At 34.0% G+C, this 18,721-nt stretch overlaps 3 protein-coding genes across 4 annotated transcripts in view; 2 read left to right on the top strand and 1 right to left on the bottom strand.

The window, feature by feature from the left end:
• Nucleotides 1–5,752, top strand: part of Pka-R2 (cAMP-dependent protein kinase type II regulatory subunit) — a 7,170-nt gene extending 1,418 nt beyond the window's left edge. For both annotated transcript variants that reach the window (XM_017912000.1, XM_017912002.1), the window contains exons 3-9: nucleotides 1–61; nucleotides 2,865–2,948; nucleotides 3,513–3,619; nucleotides 3,728–3,986; nucleotides 4,414–4,572; nucleotides 4,745–4,847; nucleotides 5,054–5,752. In XM_017912000.1, the coding sequence (XP_017767489.1) occupies nucleotides 1–61; nucleotides 2,865–2,948; nucleotides 3,513–3,619; nucleotides 3,728–3,986; nucleotides 4,414–4,572; nucleotides 4,745–4,847; nucleotides 5,054–5,184 (904 nt within the window). In that variant the 3' untranslated portion in view covers nucleotides 5,185–5,752. The remainder of the gene's footprint in view (nucleotides 62–2,864; nucleotides 2,949–3,512; nucleotides 3,620–3,727; nucleotides 3,987–4,413; nucleotides 4,573–4,744; nucleotides 4,848–5,053) is intronic.
• Nucleotides 5,753–12,501: 6,749 nt separating this feature from the next.
• Nucleotides 12,502–13,870, bottom strand: LOC108555960 (uncharacterized). Its single transcript, XM_017911850.1, has 6 exons — nucleotides 13,823–13,870; nucleotides 13,585–13,721; nucleotides 13,314–13,503; nucleotides 13,084–13,233; nucleotides 12,877–13,015; nucleotides 12,502–12,797 (listed from the first exon to the last, which is right to left on the bottom strand). Exons 1-6 carry the CDS (start codon nucleotides 13,868–13,870, stop codon nucleotides 12,502–12,504), a joined length of 960 nt encoding a protein of 319 aa, XP_017767339.1.
• Nucleotides 13,871–14,608: 738 nt separating this feature from the next.
• Nucleotides 14,609–16,686, top strand: Ndc80 (kinetochore protein Ndc80). Its single transcript, XM_017911960.1, has 2 exons — nucleotides 14,609–14,834; nucleotides 14,957–16,686. The coding sequence occupies exons 1-2, from the start codon at nucleotides 14,609–14,611 to the stop codon at nucleotides 16,684–16,686; spliced, it is 1,956 nt and encodes a 651-aa protein (XP_017767449.1).
• The last annotated feature ends 2,035 nt before the right edge of the window (nucleotides 16,687–18,721 follow it).

Raw genomic sequence — 18,721 nt, 5'->3', positions numbered from 1 at the left:
GAAGAGCGTGTTTGCAGAAGCCTACAATCCTGAGGAAGACGAAGAAGAAGATGGAGTTAAGGTGCGTTTTACGTTTGCTAATTTGAATTGTTTCATTCAACAAATCTTGATTGTTTTCAGTGACATTTCCTTTTCATTCTCTATATACATCCCTATGTACTTTTGGTCACGTTACGCAAGGAACCATGTCGATAAATTAGCTTCGAGCGAAAGTTACGTTGAATCGATATTCGATTGATATTAATCGAACAATACGACCGAGGAATTGGCCACGATATGGAGAACTATTGGTTAGGAGAGGTTTCGCTATCTTTAAGTTAAATGTATCGAGTTGAGTCGAAGGGACCAAAAAATAAACCCTTTATTCCGGTACATTGGAACGCGACAAGGATAGGGTTAACGTGTTTCACGTATAGATACATGTACACAGAGGATACACGTATATGTACACAGACACGTGCACCGAGTGTATAAAAGCTAAATATGGATGCTTTATGACTCGTTCGAATAATAACACACAGTCGATCGCTTCGGAAGAAACGGTACGCGGTTCCCAGAAGACGTCGCTACCGCTATGGACTTTGAGTTTCGTCGATCTAACATGTTGATCTATCACGCGAAACATAGAAAGCAACTTCTTTTTCTTTTTATCGAAACACGGCGTATTCAGGCTGTGCGGGTGACGAAACGGGATGATTTACTTTGCTCGACGATGCGAGCGATGTACCTTTGTGACGTCAGAGCGCGTGTTCGATAACCTGCTACCGACGTGACTTACATATGTATGTTGTACATACGTGTGCACGTGAGAGTGTTCGTGAATGAGAGAGAGAGAGAGAGAGAGAGAGAGAGAGAGAGAGAGAGAGAGAGAGAGAGAGAGAGTGAGCGAGAGAGAAAGAGGGACACATGGGGAAGGCTCGTCGTCAGATCGGGATTGTACTGCTCGAGAGCGTTTCAAAAGGTAGCGCCGATCTCGATTATCGGTAACTCGATCTACTTAAACCGATTGGAAAATCTTTGGCAATATACCGGGTGGATCTCGGTCGAATTGTCTAATTGTCTTCCTTATCGCGAAGGGATAAATCGTCGAGCAAATGCCACATGGCGAATAAGACGTAAGGTTCAATTTTCCCATGAATCGTTTATATTAAACCGATCAAGGCTATCGATATTTTTTCAAGCGTAACCACATGCCTTTTTTTATGTAGATGCATATATGTTTTATTGTTGAGCCAGTTGATTAAAACAAGGCGAATCGATATCTGGGGGAGGTAGTCGGAGTATGATCGCTTCTCGTGTGAAGCGTTGATACGATGCTCGAAATAATTGGACGGTCATCTTTTCGAATGACTTGATCTCCAAGTAAGTTGCCGCATGTTTTAAAATCCTTGATACATGAAATCAGTTCGATTTTTCACAGTTGCACGTATATGTGTATGTTAATAGCCTGATAACCATGTGGAAGAAACCATTGATGACCTTGATTATCGTGTGGAAATAAAAGATGATTTTAAGTACCTTATATATAGTCAACCTACGAGACCACCCAACTTTAACGTCAAAGAAGATAATTAGGTGTTCCGTTTTTAGTGAATCACTTTGTAGCGTCGTATGACGGTGAATGTAATATATAACCCGCGTAGTCGTGTGATCGATGCACAAGGTAGCCGGCTGGTTTGTCTCGAAAATACGATTTTCAGCGAAATTTTCAATTTCCTCCTCCGCTCGTTTTAATCGGAGCAATTAGATAATACCGCCTCTGACGCATGGAGTCTTCGTTGCCGTGTTTCGAGTTTGTCGTTTCGCTTTATGCAAGAGTCCCACCTCGACACCCGCGGCATTGAGAACTCCGCTATCGCGCTGTGGGAACTTGCCGCTGAAAATATTAATTACGCGTATTCGGTCCAGCATTAAGCATCGTGCGGTTCGGATGCAGATGAATCAATTGAGACACGCTCCTTCTTAGAATGGGGACGCAGTGCGAAACGTAAGTTCTCTAGGTCAGTAAGAAAACTTCACGCCTGTGGTGGAAGCAGGTGTTCGAAGGCACGAATAAAGCAGGCTGAAGTTTTGAAACGCGATATCGTTTCGAACGATATATCTACACGGGTGAATGTATCAAAGAACTGCGACAGAAACAATGGTAGTTCGGCCACCGTCTTTAAAACTAAGCGAAGGCGAATGGAAAAGTCGGAGAATATGAAACGAAATACGACTTAGATTTGTTTATCCCCGTGTTGAGTTTCTAAAAAAAGCGGATCGAGATTCGGAACAGCTGTACGGAGTGTTCTATGAAGGAGAGTATCGCTCGCTGTATCATCCTCTCTATGAGAATCGATCATACGTTTGGGAAAACAGATAATGCGCAATTATATGTATCACCGCTATGTAATTTAGAGTTCTTAGCTTCTTTTTTATTTTCCAGCGTATCTACCGCTGGTAAACCAAACGTAAGATCGTAAAAGAGTTCGATTTTTCTTCCTTTTTTTTAAACTTACCGTGCTGTGCAATCTACCCACGCGTATCTAATGGGAAACCCTTTCTTTTTATAACGAACATAGTATATTCAGGCCTCGCGTTATCGATCGATCACGCTGCAATTAATTTATAATATCGATGCGTACCGCCCGATGATCGTAATTCCTTTAACCATTAAGAGTTCACAGAGCTCGTAAATTCAAGCATTCGGTAGAATCTAGCGCGATTCGAGTATCCACTGTTTACCTGGTACGGTAATAATAACAGAGGAAATATGGCAATGCGTCTCGATTGTGTAAAAGCGACCAGGTAGTTGTAAATAAAATTATTATTAGATTAAAATTCGATCTATTCGTAATATCGTCGTTATGATTCATCGGTTGCAGATGGTGCATCCGAAGAGCGACGAGCAACGGCAGAGGCTCGGCGACAGCGTAAAGCATATTCTTCTGTTTCGGGCTCTAGATGAGGTAAGTTAAACATAGTACACGTACACTCTCTGCCCTGCGCGTAATTGAAACAGGAATACGGAGCGACGAGGGTTCGCGCCAACTCGTGGAAATGCCAATGAGTACGTGTAATCTGCTCAACTGGGATTCAGACTCTCGGGGATGAATTACTCTAGAGAGAGAAAGGCTCGAGTAACTTGACCAGGATACAAATATAAACTACTAATGATCGAGCGAGCACTCGTCGCTGTTCTTGCGTTACTTTTAATTTTACTTGGAGATCGTTCGATTCGTTGATAATTGCCTAGGATTCGAGAAGTTGCGAAGAAATAAGAAAATATGCTAGCTTTCAAATCGCCTATAGAGTATCTTATGTAATAAGTTCTTCGAAATGACTGAGAAAAACGTTATAGATATTTTTCTGTAATATGATAATTAGCCGATAGTTCGTGCATGTAAGTCACCTGACTCGAAATATCGCAATTATCGTCGCCGTTCATGTATGTTAGAAAACAGCAAACGTTTCTAGTCATGAAATATTCACGACACACGTGCACACACACGCGTTATATGAATTCTTTACAGGAACAAATGGCGGACGTGTTGGACGCGATGTTCGAGAAGATCGTGCAGCCCGAAGAATTTATTATCCGGCAAGGTGACGATGGTGACAATTTTTACGTCATCGAGAGGTAAAATATATTCTTTTCTTCTTCGTTCTCGATTCCGTATGGAAATCCAACAAGTAGGATGAAGCCGATCATAGATAACGGATTACCCGAATGTTGTTCATTTTTCAGAGGAAAATTCGAGGTGTACGTAAAAGATCAAGCTGGTGTGGAATCTATGATACACACGTACAATAATCGTGGTGCTTTTGGTGAGCTGGCGCTTCTTTATAACATGCCGAGGGCAGCAAGTATCAAGGCTATCACGTCTGGTACACTGTGGGCAATGGATAGGCAGACTTTCCGACGTATTCTATTGAAGTCCGCCTACAGGAAGCGCAAAATGTACGAGGACCTTATCAACAAGGTCCCGATGCTTAAGTCTCTCGAGGTAAATTTTACGGAATTTGTAGCGGAAGACATTCCGGCGAACGTAAATAGCAGATTATTTAGAAGCGATATTGCTTCATCGCTCATTGTAATACAAGAGATTAAATATAACGTGTACAAGTTAGGTATTTGTTTAAGGAAACATTCAGATGGTATTTTAGGATATTTTGTTTGATTGATGGCAGCAGCTGACTATTTGCAATTACATGTTTAATGTATTATTGAATTTTGGACGAAGCGCAAGGAACTTCGATTGCCAAGAAATGTTCGGCTAGAATTAAAATTGTTAAGATTTATTTTATAGATCATTGTTTCATCACATTTCGATGTAATATTAATTTTAGTTTGCATACGGATAACTATCGATATGGAGTAAGGGAAATAGAAACAGTTGAGTAATATTCGTGTTTTAATTTTTCTGTCTTTAGCCATATGAACGTATGAACCTGGCGGATGCTCTAGTACCAAAACAGTATACAGATGGCGATCAGATTATCAGACAGGGCGACACAGCCGATGGAATGTACTTTGTCGAGGACGGCCTCGTCAAGATCACCATAATAGGAGATCACGGTCTTGAGATCGAGGTACGACAGCTTGTTGATTTTCATTTTCCAACGTGTAACATAATTGCAACGATCACTGACCTACATAGCTCGGTACAGTATGAGGCTGGTACCATATCTACCTAGGAAACTAGTGCACTAATTACATCGCCAATTGTATGGATGTCATTTGGTATTCTGTTTGATACTGCAGATTAATAGAGTTCCCGCTGGTGGGTACTTAGGCGAGTTGGCGCTGGTGACACATAAACCTCGCGCTGCTTCGGCCTACGCTGTCGGCGATGTAAAACTAGCCTGTGAGTTCTCTTTTCATATACTATTGATACTAATTTCTATTAGGTTATTACGTGCTAGTGCTTCTACTTATCTCACATTATACATTTGATCTCCATATGAATATAAATAAAATTAGAGTGTCGATGTATGTGATACTATGTCTGTAATTACACATTGACCAGTATAATCACGAAATGCATGGTTCATTTTAATACGACTTTTTCAGTTTTGGACGTTGAAGCTTTCGAACGCTTACTTGGACCTTGCATGGAACTTATGAAACGTAATATCGACGATTACGAAGATCAGCTAGTCAAAATCTTTGGCAGCAAGGCTAACATTTCTGATATCCGATGAACTGTTCGCGAGCAGTGATACGTTGCACTACTGTACTAAAGATGCGACACTTTCGTACAGTAATGTAAAATGAGCACAAACTTGTACCACCCACTTTATGAATCTCATCCGCGTGTTTTCAAGTATCATCTCGAGTCGACTTTCGTAATGACTGTTCACTTAGACGTGTACCAGTAAGAATCGTCGTTAATAGTTACCAAGTTTGTACCTATGACACACAGTGAAGGGATAACAGAAAAAGGAAAAGAACATAAAAAATTGTAAGCATCTCAACCGATTCGTATCTGCATTACAGCATTGTGATCACAGTACAAGTGAATTCTTAAGACTGCATCGGATCAGGAAGTATTAGCCTATCTTGTCATGTGCTCGAAACGTTTACAAGATAGAAGTCTGAGTACTAAATAAGATTTTCATCGAATTGTTCGTAAAAAGAGAAAGAAAAGTAAAGAAAAGGAATACTCGGAGTGATGCAACGTATCGACAGACTCACAGAGTTCTCAAATGATGTACCTTTATGCCATTCTTTATTCTTATACTTGATACTTTAGGAGCTGTATTCCATTTTTTTGAATATGCCAAGAGTGAATTAAATTATTTCGTATACTTCGATGATCATTACAAATTCATCGAAGCTAATGAAGATACTATTAGGGTGTCTTGTGTTATGTTTTTTCACAAAGTAGAATAACTTTTATTGATATAGCTTATTGTGGAAATATTAGCTTAGTTATGAAACTGTTAGACAATGAAAATAACATGAGTGATAAAATTCTTAATTATCACTGTGTTTCTATCATGACGATGACGATGAATAGCTACTATGCTATGTTAGAGAAATTAAAACTATAAAATGGCAAAGAGCACAACAGGCAAGTTAGAGCAATTATTAGTATCTACACGGTTTTTAAATGTAAAGCAACTATCTTCTATGAGAACGTGTGGCATTTAAGTTCATCTCTAGGAAGGAAAGGATGAGGAGAATAGGGAGAATATCGTTTCATTCTTTACACATTTCATCTAACGATACTTGGATAGAAAACATTTCTCTCTCTCTCTCTCTTTCTCTCTTCCTCCCTTATACATTTAACAGGACTATTTTCCTAATTTTTATGTTCCTAATTACATGATTTGCTCTTTGCGTTAATAAAAAAAAGTATTACGAGATATACATATTCGCGTAGCGCACAATACAATATCGTTTATTTAATTGTTTATTACATATATGCGCGCACAAAAGATTGTGTTTGATCATTATTATTCTAGCCGCATATATTATTTATATTTATTATCGTTTACAATCATTTGTTTCAAATTGAAATAGAACACTTGCTCTAGCGCACATCACTGTATATTTTTCATCGAGGAACGATATGTTCGATCGATAATATACTATATTGTAATCATTTACAACATTTATAGTTACATCGCTTTACGAATAAGCTATTTTGAAAATTCCACACTTCATCTTGAAACGAAGAAACATTAAACAAATAGCTATTTCTTACTGCAGGCTCGAATGCGCAGCCATGATTTTTCGCGGAATTGTTGAATTAAAATACCGAGTGTGCTTACAAAACCAACCATCGATCATTCTTACAGGCGCGAGAAAGAAAGGAACAAACAAGAGCAACATTTCTCTAATTCCTTTATATTTTTATTCGTTAGGATCTTTATACTCATCGATGTTATATGTAACACACTCTAATTTAAACTATCTTACGATAACACTGTGAAAAAGATGGCTGAGCTATGTAGTCTCAGATCATTTTCACGTGTGTCTTATCGGTGAATCCTGGTAACAAAAATCGACCAAAAAAAAAAAACCTATAAACCTATTTTTGTTACACGTGTATGATACACGTTATACATGTATGATATACGTCTAGCATCGTGATAAAGAAAAAAAAAAAAAAATATAGAAAAAAACAAAAAAAAAATGAAACGGTTTGAACTAATTTGAACGTTGTGCGAACAAGTGCGTATGCTAGTCACTTTTTAACGGCCGCCTTTTCGTCGTGTTTTCTCCTCGACGAATCGAAAAAAGAAACGGTCAAATGTAATTTTTACTACTACGAAACAAAAAACTATGTAATCACTGCGACTGAAACTCAGTTAGAAGCGGTAAGCTTTCCAAATAATATCACAATCACGGAGGAGGAAGAAGGAGACTAGTGACGTGAGGACAAAAAAAAGTAACATAGCAATAGGGACTGTTAGTAAAATGTTACGTTGTTATTTTTGTTCATAAACTTTTGTTCTCGTTAAGTTTAGTCGTTTTTATCGAACCTCTATGTTTTTGCTAAATGAATGGTGAAACATCGAAGAATCGTTTATACAACAAATTCTTCTGGTCTGAATTACTGCAATCCGTGCCATTCTATTCAGTTGCCTTCGAGAATTCAGCAGCGATGCTATAGCCATGGTTCTTAGTCTTCCAACATGTCTCCAGGCTGTGATATTATTTTCAACGGAGTATTTCATTCCTTTCACACTAGATCTGCGTAACGTAAAACAAATGTCTCTTATTACTACAGCTTCCAACAAAAAATGAAGGAAAAAATTAAAAAAAAAAAAAAGAAAAAAAAAAAAAAGGAAAGGAGAAAAAAAAAAAAAAAAAAAAAAAAAAAAGAACGGAAAGGAGCAAAGAAAAAAAGAAGGAGAACAGAATCTGTCACCGAGTCGAGGGATTCCCGAACTATATTGTTCTGAGCGTTATTGATTGTTGATTGCATCATGAATATGGATGAATCGAAAGTTACGATCGATGCCAGTCATTGTTCGATCGTTTCCGTGAAAATAGAGAATAATCGGGCAATTAAGACAGATAAAGGGGATATATACATACATGATATGTTCATATATAAATATAAATATAAATATAAATAGATGAATACGTATATATATTTATATTTATATATATTTAATATAGTGGAAGACTATTCTCGCACACCGAATTGAAAAGTATATTTAGACAGAGTACTTATCTGTGCGCAGCCAACATTTGGATAAATTAAATGTAAACGCTTAAGTAGAATCGACCCAATTTAAATTTACTGTATGTATCTAACAAGCGTGGTCTCTCTCTCTCTCTTTCTCTCTTACGTGTTGCGTGTTGCCTTTTCGTGTGTGTGACGACCGAGCCAGTAAATTTTTATTCCTTGATCAGCATGAGCCGTCGTCGTCGGATTTGTCATCTAAACGAATGTACGTTTCGTCATCATTATTGAAAGTACTCGAGTCGTGTAAAAAGAGATAAATAATCGAAAACCCGTAATTAAGTGCGCTGCGAATGAATCTCACTTATAATTCTAATATATGTTATTTCATCGTGCCACACGGGGTTCCTTTCTTCGGTTGCTTCCGGAACAGAGAAACGCCCGATCGTCCTGGAATTTGAAGCGTGCCAGGTTGCTTCAAATCGGCACGATCCTGCTTGTTTATCACCAGTCTAGTCTAAAGGGTTTAAAGGAAAATATTTCTTGATCGTCTAATCGAGTGTACCAAGTTAGATAATGGGTTATTTCATCGATTGCATACTTTCAAAGCGTTGACAATGCTATTCGCGTAAATCTGTATATTCGATCGACACTATTGTAATACTTGGGCGATAGCTTGACATGTTAGAGAATCATTTATCGCGATTAATAATTCAGTGATCTGAAATGGATACTTCGGTCAACGCATTAAGGGTGCATCAGAATAACTCATCGTGTTCCTCGCGTACGATTTTCGTTTTCCAATATGTACTATTATTGACGTCCGTTCCAAAAAAGCCCGTGCTGTTACTCGTCGGCACGCGTGACGCCTGTCTAAGTGTAACAGTCTCTTAGCATCGGACCAAATATCTTTAAAAAGGGAAAGAATGCCAGAGCATTGGGAGCTTGTGACTATTTTCCTCGCGCTTTTCGCTCTATCTCTGTCTCTCGTTGTTTCTAATCGTGTGGTATCTAAGGAAAAAGATAGTACGCTGAACTACAATAGGCTATTGTAAATGTATTCGAAGTGCACGACCGTGTGTGTAAAGTAATAACTAAAAATCGTAAAGATCTTCGTCGTTTCATTGTCTCCCGTGTAAAGTAGGCATCGACGAAAGCTTGCCCACGATGCTACTTCCGTTACCAAGCGATCCCGTTCTGTCAAAAAACTTTGTATCAAATTATGTATAGCTTAACGTTACATTAGAGAGGGCAGACGATCGCACCGAAAGGTGGAAAAGTGCCGAGGATCAATGAAATCATTCTCTTCGTACTTTCGACGAGTTCAATCAAAGCAATACGAGCGACGTAAGCTCGATTGCGTATCGACAATCGTCCGATGTCATCGCATGAAAGTCTCACACGATATACAAACTGTCCATACATCCCTCCGTCATCGATCGTTCGTCTCTTGATTATTATTATTATTATTATTACTATTATTATTATGATTATTATTATTATTATTATTATTAAACGCGTGTTTCCAGAGACGCATTTGTTTCCCTATTAAATGGACGTGTCTCGACATGGATCACGATGCGATCGCGTCGTTCAAAACATTGCGTTCTTTGCTTAATCTGACAGCGATGATGTAACGCGACGTCTCACGAGATCGATATTTGAAATCGGTATGGATAGATCGCATGCAGGCCAGGGGAATTTAATCGCGGTATATTTCATATTGAAACTAGAACGTTGCAGAAGATATTCCTGTTTTTTCGTATGTTAATATCCTGTCTTGTTAGATCTCTCGATTATACAAGTATGCACCACGCGAAGAATGTTCTACTCGTCTAATGAATGTTTAATGGATACGCATATACATTTATATATATGTATGTATGTAATTCTCCGAATGTTAAACAGTATTTAGCATTCTGTGGAAAAAAAAGGAAAAAAAAAATACACGGGGCTGACGAATCGATCAGCGTTATCTTTTTCATTTCGTTCGTCTGAGAAATTATTGATCGATACGCGAGAAATGAACGTCTTAACGAAAGAAGCGCACGATTATGTGAAATCGGCAGAATACGAGGAAGACTGGCTTAGATACGTAGTTTTTATTTAACATGTAAAACGTGTAAAACGATTGTTCCGATGTGGCGACATCTATTAACTTGTAAAACGAGTGTGTGCGTGAAACGTGAAAGTTCGTTGACCGTCTTGTTATTGGAATTGCGTCATGCATCTACAGAGAGAAGGGAGCATCTCAATGCAATTCGAGAAATGCGATATTACGATTCTAAATGACGCGCTAAATATTCGAATTACCAAAATCCTATCAGGATATCGAGTGTTGAAAACGAATGTGGTCGCGTTAAAATCAGAGAGACATGCGCAAGTTGCGGAAGTCCACGAGGAACCGTCAGGTTCATTGAATGATTCCATGATACCGAATGATCAGAAAATACATGAAGATGCTACTAGACTGAATTAGATCAGTCGGAGTATATTTCGAGTGTATTTAACGATATTTAAGCGTCGAGCTTTTTCTGTCTAGGATCGTAATTCGTTTTCTTCGTTTTATGCGCGCGATAGATTTATCAAAGCGTTTGCTATGCATTTCGTTCGCGAGAGGAATTGCAATATCATGCACAAAGAAACTCCGCAACGATCGAAGATAGATGCTATATAATTTTAGTAATGTTATTATGTATATTTAAACAATATCGAGTATCGTTTTTAATGTTGTAATTGTGTATCGATTACGTGTTCGCCCGAACACAGAGCCATAGTTTCGTGATCGCGAGAGACACACTTCTATCCCCAATTATATTTGGTGATGCTCAAGCCGCATCGTTTTCGCACGAGTTCGAAGCGAGCTGGTGATATCGCTTCGGTGCACGGTCCACGAGATGATGTGTACGTTTTAAGCTGGATTTAGATTTTATACACGTATACGCTTGCATAAGAAGGTTTCGAGTTATACAAAACAAAAACAAAAGAAGAAAAATGCATTGTAAACTATATAAAGAGGCGAAAAAGAGAAAAGAAAGAAATAGTAATTATTATAACGTACTTAACAGTTTTTGTTTCACGATGTGTTGTAGCGTAATACAGACGTGCACATACGTATTAATATACATATAGATATATTATATACACAGAAATATATATTAGATATGTCGATATACATATATGTCAAGACTCGTTTCCAGCTGGTCTGATCGGGTATTACTTTAACGATTTAATTAATTGTGTTAACCTGGCAGCGATGCGATTGCGAGTAGCACATTGTAAGAGGTGCGTGCAATCACATAGTTCAATTGTATAAAGTATTTATTTGTCGTTTCGACATCAGATCCAATGATCTGTAGTCTATCGGCAATGAAAGGGAAATGGAGTACTGGTTGATATTTCTGTTATTCGATTCATAGATATAATTATAAACGGTTACAATACAATTGAAAAACTTGAAAGTAAATTAGCATTGTTTGTACATCAAAAGATTACCGAGGAAATTGGCTTATGAAATCTGTCTAATTTAATTTTAGTTTGTTACATGTGTCATAAATTTATGTTCAAAAGAATATAAGCTTAATCGGCTAGTCAACTAATTCCTTTGTATTTGTTACATGTTTAACCGAGAGATACACAACACACACGAGCACCGGCACACGCAATTCAATTCTATGTTTAGAAATAGTACATTGATTTACTGGTTTTTTAACATTAATTCGACAAATATTATGTTTTCCTGTTTATTGCTTTGGTTTAATGTAATTGTACCAAAAATCAGTAAAATTTCAGATACATACAGTGGAGGACTTTGTGGTGTGCTTATCCATGCTCGATTAAATAATGATACGTAGAAATATGCTTCTTTTACAGCATCACTGCCGGATTAAGTAGCGGTGTTACTATCTTTTCAATAAGCGTACCTAATTTAACATTACGAGTTTGAGCACAAAAATATTGTCTAAATCTGTATTTTTAGTTGGCCGTACAAATTTGTTGGCTATGTTCACAAAACAGTCACTACTTGAATACCTTGCTCTCGTATACTCACTCAATGCTCGCAGTGGTATATACATCCCGGTAAATAAACATTTCTTACCGCTACCATTGTGACCAAGCGTTTACTTATCCGTTTATTTAATCAAGATGAGTTTGTATTCGAGAGACGAGAAACATTAGACTACAGTGTACTATGAATAGATAGTATAATGAAAATTAATATATAATAAATGAATGGATCTGTACACGTTGTATTAATCCGTATAATATTCCCCGATTCGTTTTTATTTTAACATAAATATCATCAATGAAATATCTAACTACATAGATTCGTAACAAATTTTATTAACATAATTTATAACAAAATTTAACACTCCAGTTAATTTGTGCTTCTAGAACTTTTAATAAAATATCCAAAGGTTAAAGCTTTCAGTAAAGACCAATTCAATTCTTCTTTCTGCATATTATTTAATTTTATGTATTTACTTTTTAATGTATTGTCTATATGTATCTGAGGCAACTTTTCATTATTTAACTTGACATCATTTAGTATCACATTCATAATATATTTTGTAGCTAGTACTTCATTACCAAGTATAAGACGAAAGCAATAAGCTGCCATTAAAGGGCTTAATATATATACATCATTTTCTGATGTTATAGAATTATTTTGTCCTAAAATGTTTATTTATAAAATTTTAGTAACTGTAAGAAACCATTATATATTATCTTTAATAATACTATAAAAACATACTTTGCCTTATCATAAACTTAAGGCAACTTGCAATACCAATATGTACATTGTAAAGATTGTACACTTGTTTAGTTGCCTTGTTGAAATCTTGCATCACATAAGTGTCAGATGGTGGTAATTGATTGACAAAAGTTGATGCCTAGAGTACAAATAACTGGTAAACAAAATTTTAACTTTACTTTAAAATATCAAATTTAAAATATTTACCACACTGATTATATCATAAACATTAGTCCTGTCCAAACTATTGTTCTGCCAAGTTATACAATCCCAATCTAGTACCTTAAAATCATAGCTTAACAATGACCAACTCAGTATAGTCTGTCCTATATGTATACCCAATATCGTATTTGGTTTCTAAAATAGTTTATTTTCTTAATTTAATGCTATTTAATATTACTGTTTAACTGACAAAGACAATATAAATATATAGATACAATTTTTCCTTCTATATTAGGTGTTACTTTCATTTTATATTTTATCCCAGAATCAATGATTGAATTACAAAGTTGATTAAAAGTATCTAAATTTATTTGTGTCCTTAATAATAAATCCTTTAATGATGTATAATATCCATCTTTGATACGGGTTAATATTATTGCATCAGCACATTTTACTTCAATATACCTATATTAAAATGATATAAATAATAAAGAAAATGGATTTGTATTTAATAAACATATTGACTAATATCAATTATATACATACTTTTTTAAAACTGATAATTTACTTTTATTTATTATATATAGAATACTTGGTTCGTATATTAGGTAATTCTCTATGTTCTTTTCAACATTGTTTTCTATTAGTGTAGAACATTTTTGTAATGATTGAATCCATAAATCCTATATAAATACATATTTGAAAAGAAACAGTAAATTAAATACAACTTACACTGCATTTTATAAAGAAGATTTGAGAAAAGCCTCAATTATATAATACTTACATTTTTAATGTTATGTACATAAGTTAATCTACACAATATTCTTAACATGTTTACTCAGATGTTTATATTATTATATTTAATTTATTAATGTTTCAGTGGTATATTTTTATCTTAATAAGTACAATGAAACATTCTCATATTTCATTATCGCACATTGCATTTTATAATATACAAAAAATACTAAAATGATTGCATATTAAATTTTAACAATATACAAATATTGTATAAATGGAAAAAATGTGTTCTAAATAGTTATTGTTCTATTCTGAAAGTATATTTGTAGAATTATTTAACGAAATATAAATATTCTACACATTAATTTGGAAACTTAAGTTTTACTATATATAAATATAAACATATAATTAGAGCCTGTATTATTTTTGCTAGGCACCTAAATATTTTTTACTAGAAGCCTTAAATTGTAATTGCTAGATAATTTTAAGATGAGTGAAATATTTGTCCCCTACTGGATTATTTTATTATTTTAGTTTATTTCCTAATTTATTATTACTACATTTTTCGAAAAAATAATAACTTTCATTTTAAACTATTCGTTATTATATTTATTTTAGGAATATGTAATTGGGCGGGTTTTAAATAAACTACTACAGAATCGTATCGTGTACGCTACTCAAGTTGTTAATCTCATGTTTCATACTTCTATGTTTAACGATAAAATTCAAAATGTTTAAGTATAATGCTTTGAGTATTGAAAGTTTCAGTGTTTTAATATAATTTTGTATTCGAATAATTACTATATGTGATAGTATCTTTAATTCGATTAAAATGTCGAGTAACTATATAGGTCGTAGATCATCTACGAATCCTGTAAGAATATCTACGTTTGATAAAGAAGATAAAAGTTTAATACGGACAGAATCGAGGAAGACACAAACATTAAAACCAAAAGCTTCTATTTCCACAGTTGATAATTCTCATATACCAAGACCGAGACTTCGAGCCTCTTCATGTGATAGAACGAGCATTAAGGGGCCAATATTAAAAGCAACAGGTGAAAATATATAATAAATTCTTAACATTCAAACTCTTTAATTCAAACTCATTTAATTATTTATTAATTTAAAATTCAACAAATATTTCAAATATATGTAATCTTTGTTAATAATTTCATAGGTAAAACTCCACTTCGTCATGCACCTACAACTCCAAATACACCAATAGCAAATTCTAGCAAATCCACTTTTTATGCAATTGGAACTTCTAATAAAATTCATACAGGACTTCCAACAGGTCGTAGATCTTTATCAGCTGACCGTGCTAGCAATGTCGGTCTAAAAGGTCCTAGAAAAGATACAAGACCGTTAACAGATAAGACATATCAGTCTTATATGCTTAGTAAAATTGATAATTTTTTTGCTATAAATCATTGTTCTTCAATGCTTAATAGTAATGGTAGCTTTAAACCAGTTACTTTGAAAATGTTTGTGGAAATATCTGCATATTTAGTAAAAATATTGGACATTAAACAAGTTCTTACAATTGCCAATTATGTGGAGGAACTGCCAAAAATTGCAAAGAAACTCCATTATCCAGGGATAATTACTAAATCTTGGTTAAAAACTGCTAATGCTATGCATTCTTGGCCTAATGTTTTGGGTTGGATATGCTGGTTAATAGAAATTTGTGAAATAAGGGATATAGCTTCTGAAAAATATAATTTAGAAAACCTACCATTTATAGGAAATGAAAGAGAATCCACAATTAATAGGAATGCTTTCTTTTCAATGCTGAATTTTTATAATGCTTGGAATGATGAGAAATTGGATGAGGAAGCATCAATGGTTGAAAAATATTTACAGGAAATTGAAGAGCAAGAAGGTGTAAATGAGGATGATTTAAATAATGCACGTTCTGAGTTAGAAGAAGAAATGCTTAAACTGCAGTCAGCTGAAAAAAATTCAAATAACATAGATGAAGAAGTAAAACATTTTCAGGAAGTATTCACATCCTTGCAGAATGATGAAGCAAAGCAATTGAGTGACATCATTGCCAAAGAGGAATACATAAAAACAATCAATTTTGAAACAGATCAAATAAATGTTGAATGTAACGTTTTGTGTGAACAAATTTGTTTACAAAATACACAACATGATAAATTACTTTCTACCATAAAACAACAGCCAATGTCTAAGACAGAAAGAGATAAAATATTAGAAAAATGTACAGAGATTCAAAATTACATGCATCAGTTTGATGAACATTTACAAGAAATACAGAAAGAACTATACACTATGGATATTAAATTAGCATCTATTAACAATAATTTAACTAAAGCAGTCCTAACATATAATAAAGAAATATTTATGCATCTTAGTGGTGATATAGGTGTAAATCTAGAAGAGTTAAAAATGCCAGAAAAAGGTATATTACAACCTGAAATTATGGAAATATTAAATATTAAAGCTAATTTAATGACTAATTTGAAAGAATTATTGAAGTCACAAATTATTGAAAAGGAACGTTCATTAGAATTAAATTCTAATAAATTAGAGAATCTTCATGAGAGAATGAAAATTCTAGAAGATGAAAATAATGATATAGCTCATAAGATTATAGAAAAGAAAAGCCTTATGAGTAAAGTTAAAATTGATGCTAAACAAGAAGAAGCAAAGTTAAAGGAACAAATAAAGAATTTACAAAATGATATTAAAGCTATTCAAGATTCAATGCCAAGTATACAAGTTGCAACAGAATTAGAAGAAACAGCAGATAAATTAGCTGCGGTTCAAAGAAGAAAAACATACATTGAGGAGTCTGCAAAACTATTTTTTGAGAAGTTTTATGAGATTTTAGGAGAACACAGAAATGAACTTCATAATATATTAATGAAACTTAATAAATGATATTAATATATGTAATTCTTATATAATTAATGACCTAAATTGGCATATTTGAAATATAAATTTTATACAATAATTAAATTGTATATGTAAATGTAAACTATTGCAATTAATTATATATTGTACATTAAATATTGTATATAAATATTTTAACAAGTAGTAAGAATTTAAAAATCTACTTTGTATTTTATTTACATATTGTATTCTTTTCAATATTATATATAATGTAGCTGAAATATATAAATCATGTGTACGGTAATTTAAGTGGGTTGTTGCATCACTATTATAAAAATACACATTTTTTTCTTTATTAAATCCATTTACAAGGAGAGTGCTAGTCCTTCGGGTCACTGATTTAGTTGAAACTTTACAAGTTTATAGATTTTGTCATGCAGTTCAAGCAAAAAAAATCATTATAGCCGCAACTACTCAGTTTTTGAGATATTTACGATTAAAGTTTTATTATTTCTTTAAATACAGATTTATTTCCGATATTTTTCAAGTCGAGAATTCCCATGCTTGGAGGACCGGTGGTCGATTCCCGTCCATAGTGCGGTAGTTTTTCTTTTTTTTTTTCAATTTATTTTTCATTTCGTATTCATTTTTCGCCTATGAAAACATTGTAAATAAAATTTCTTAATAAAAAAATTTATATTTTAGGCTTTCTTATGCTAGTATATATTTATTACAAAATAATAAGAATATTATGCCAGAAAAACACTTTTCTATAGCAATCTTATCTACTACAGGAAATATAAAACCTGTCGCTCATGTAAGTATTAATTATTAAATTAAACATCCTATAAGAATGCTGCCTATAATTCCAACTTTGTTATGCAGCTATAATTGTTCATGAATTAATTACAAAAACTTGGCAATTTATTAATTTTCTACTGTCGAATTGATTTCTAATATCCAGTTCGAATAAAAATTTTACCGCCTACGATCAGCGCCATCTATGGTTTGAGCTCAAAAATCAAGAAAGTAGTAGGAATATAGAATAGGCAAGGAGGTCGTCGAACAGCTCGTTACTTGTCAGACAAGGACAGAGAGAGGATAGAAAAGGATAGAATGGCTCCAGCAGTGAAAATTATTAATTACACAATTTATGTAATTAATTTATGAACTTTTATAATTTCATTGCAAAGCTGGAACTTCAGACTACGTTCTTATATAATATTCGTAAAGAATTTTGCTCTAAATTGTTAGTTATTAATTTTTGTTTGATGGCGTCTATGATTTCGTAACGGCGACCATCACGATCTTCCATGAAAATATTTAATGCTCAACAAAACTAGAAGCAAAATGTGATTAAAAGTTATATGAGAAGATTCGCAAAGACATTGTTTAAATAGTGAATGCTTGAAGTTTCATAAATTAATTGAGTGAAGGATAGTAATTAGTGTAAAGGATAGTAATTAATGAAAAATCAATGGCGTCTTCGACAATCTTCGACAACAATTCAAACACTGCGCAGAACAATTATTAATAATAAATTAATTAGGGACAAATTTCTACGAAAAAATATATGTGAAAGTTCGTGAAGGATCTGGCTTTACGATGGTATTATAAAAGTTCATAAATTAATTACAGATATTGAGTAATTAGTGAATTTTCCACTGCCGATTTGATTTATTAAAATATATTCGGAGCACATAACCAGAGTTAGTAAACTGACATCAGAGCCATCTATAATTTTAGATTCGAAGCTCAAGTTCCGCAATGAGCACATAGATGGCTCTGATATCAGTTTACTAACTCTGGTTATGTGCTCCGAATATATTTTAATAAATCAAATCGGCAGTGGAAAATTTACTAATTACTCAATATCTGTGATTAATTTATGAACTTTTATAATACCATCGTAAAGCCAGATCCTTCACGAACTTTCACATATATTTTTCGATATAAATTTATCCCTAATTAATTAATTATTAATAATTGTTCTGCGCAGTGTTTGAATTGTTGTCGAAGACGCCAATGGTTTTTCATTAATTACTATCCTCAACGCAATTAATTTATGAAACTTTATGCACTC

The sequence above is a fragment of the Eufriesea mexicana genome, unplaced genomic scaffold (genome assembly GCF_001483705.2).
Source record: "Eufriesea mexicana isolate 0111107269 unplaced genomic scaffold, ASM148370v2 scaffold294, whole genome shotgun sequence".
Taxonomy (NCBI): domain Eukaryota; kingdom Metazoa; phylum Arthropoda; class Insecta; order Hymenoptera; family Apidae; genus Eufriesea; species Eufriesea mexicana.
The sequence above is the reverse complement of the archived record's forward strand: the minus strand, read 5'-3'. Positions and strand labels throughout refer to the sequence as shown.

Bases quoted from the DNA above. Each gene is read 5' to 3' on its own strand.
- LOC108555960 (XM_017911850.1), bottom strand. From the start codon at position 13,870: ATGTTAAGAATATTGTGTAGATTAACTTATGTACATAACATTAAAAAT. The intron at 13,722-13,822 runs GTAAGTATTATA...GTATTTATATAG, and splicing joins ATGTACATAACATTAAAAAT to GATTTATGGATTCAATCATT. The intron at 13,234-13,313 runs GTATCTATATAT...AAACTATTTTAG, and splicing joins CTAATATAGAAGGAAAAATT to AAACCAAATACGATATTGGG.
- Ndc80 (XM_017911960.1), top strand. From the start codon at position 14,609: ATGTCGAGTAACTATATAGGTCGTAGATCATCTACGAATCCTGTAAGA. The intron at 14,835-14,956 runs GTGAAAATATAT...ATAATTTCATAG, and splicing joins GCCAATATTAAAAGCAACAG to GTAAAACTCCACTTCGTCAT.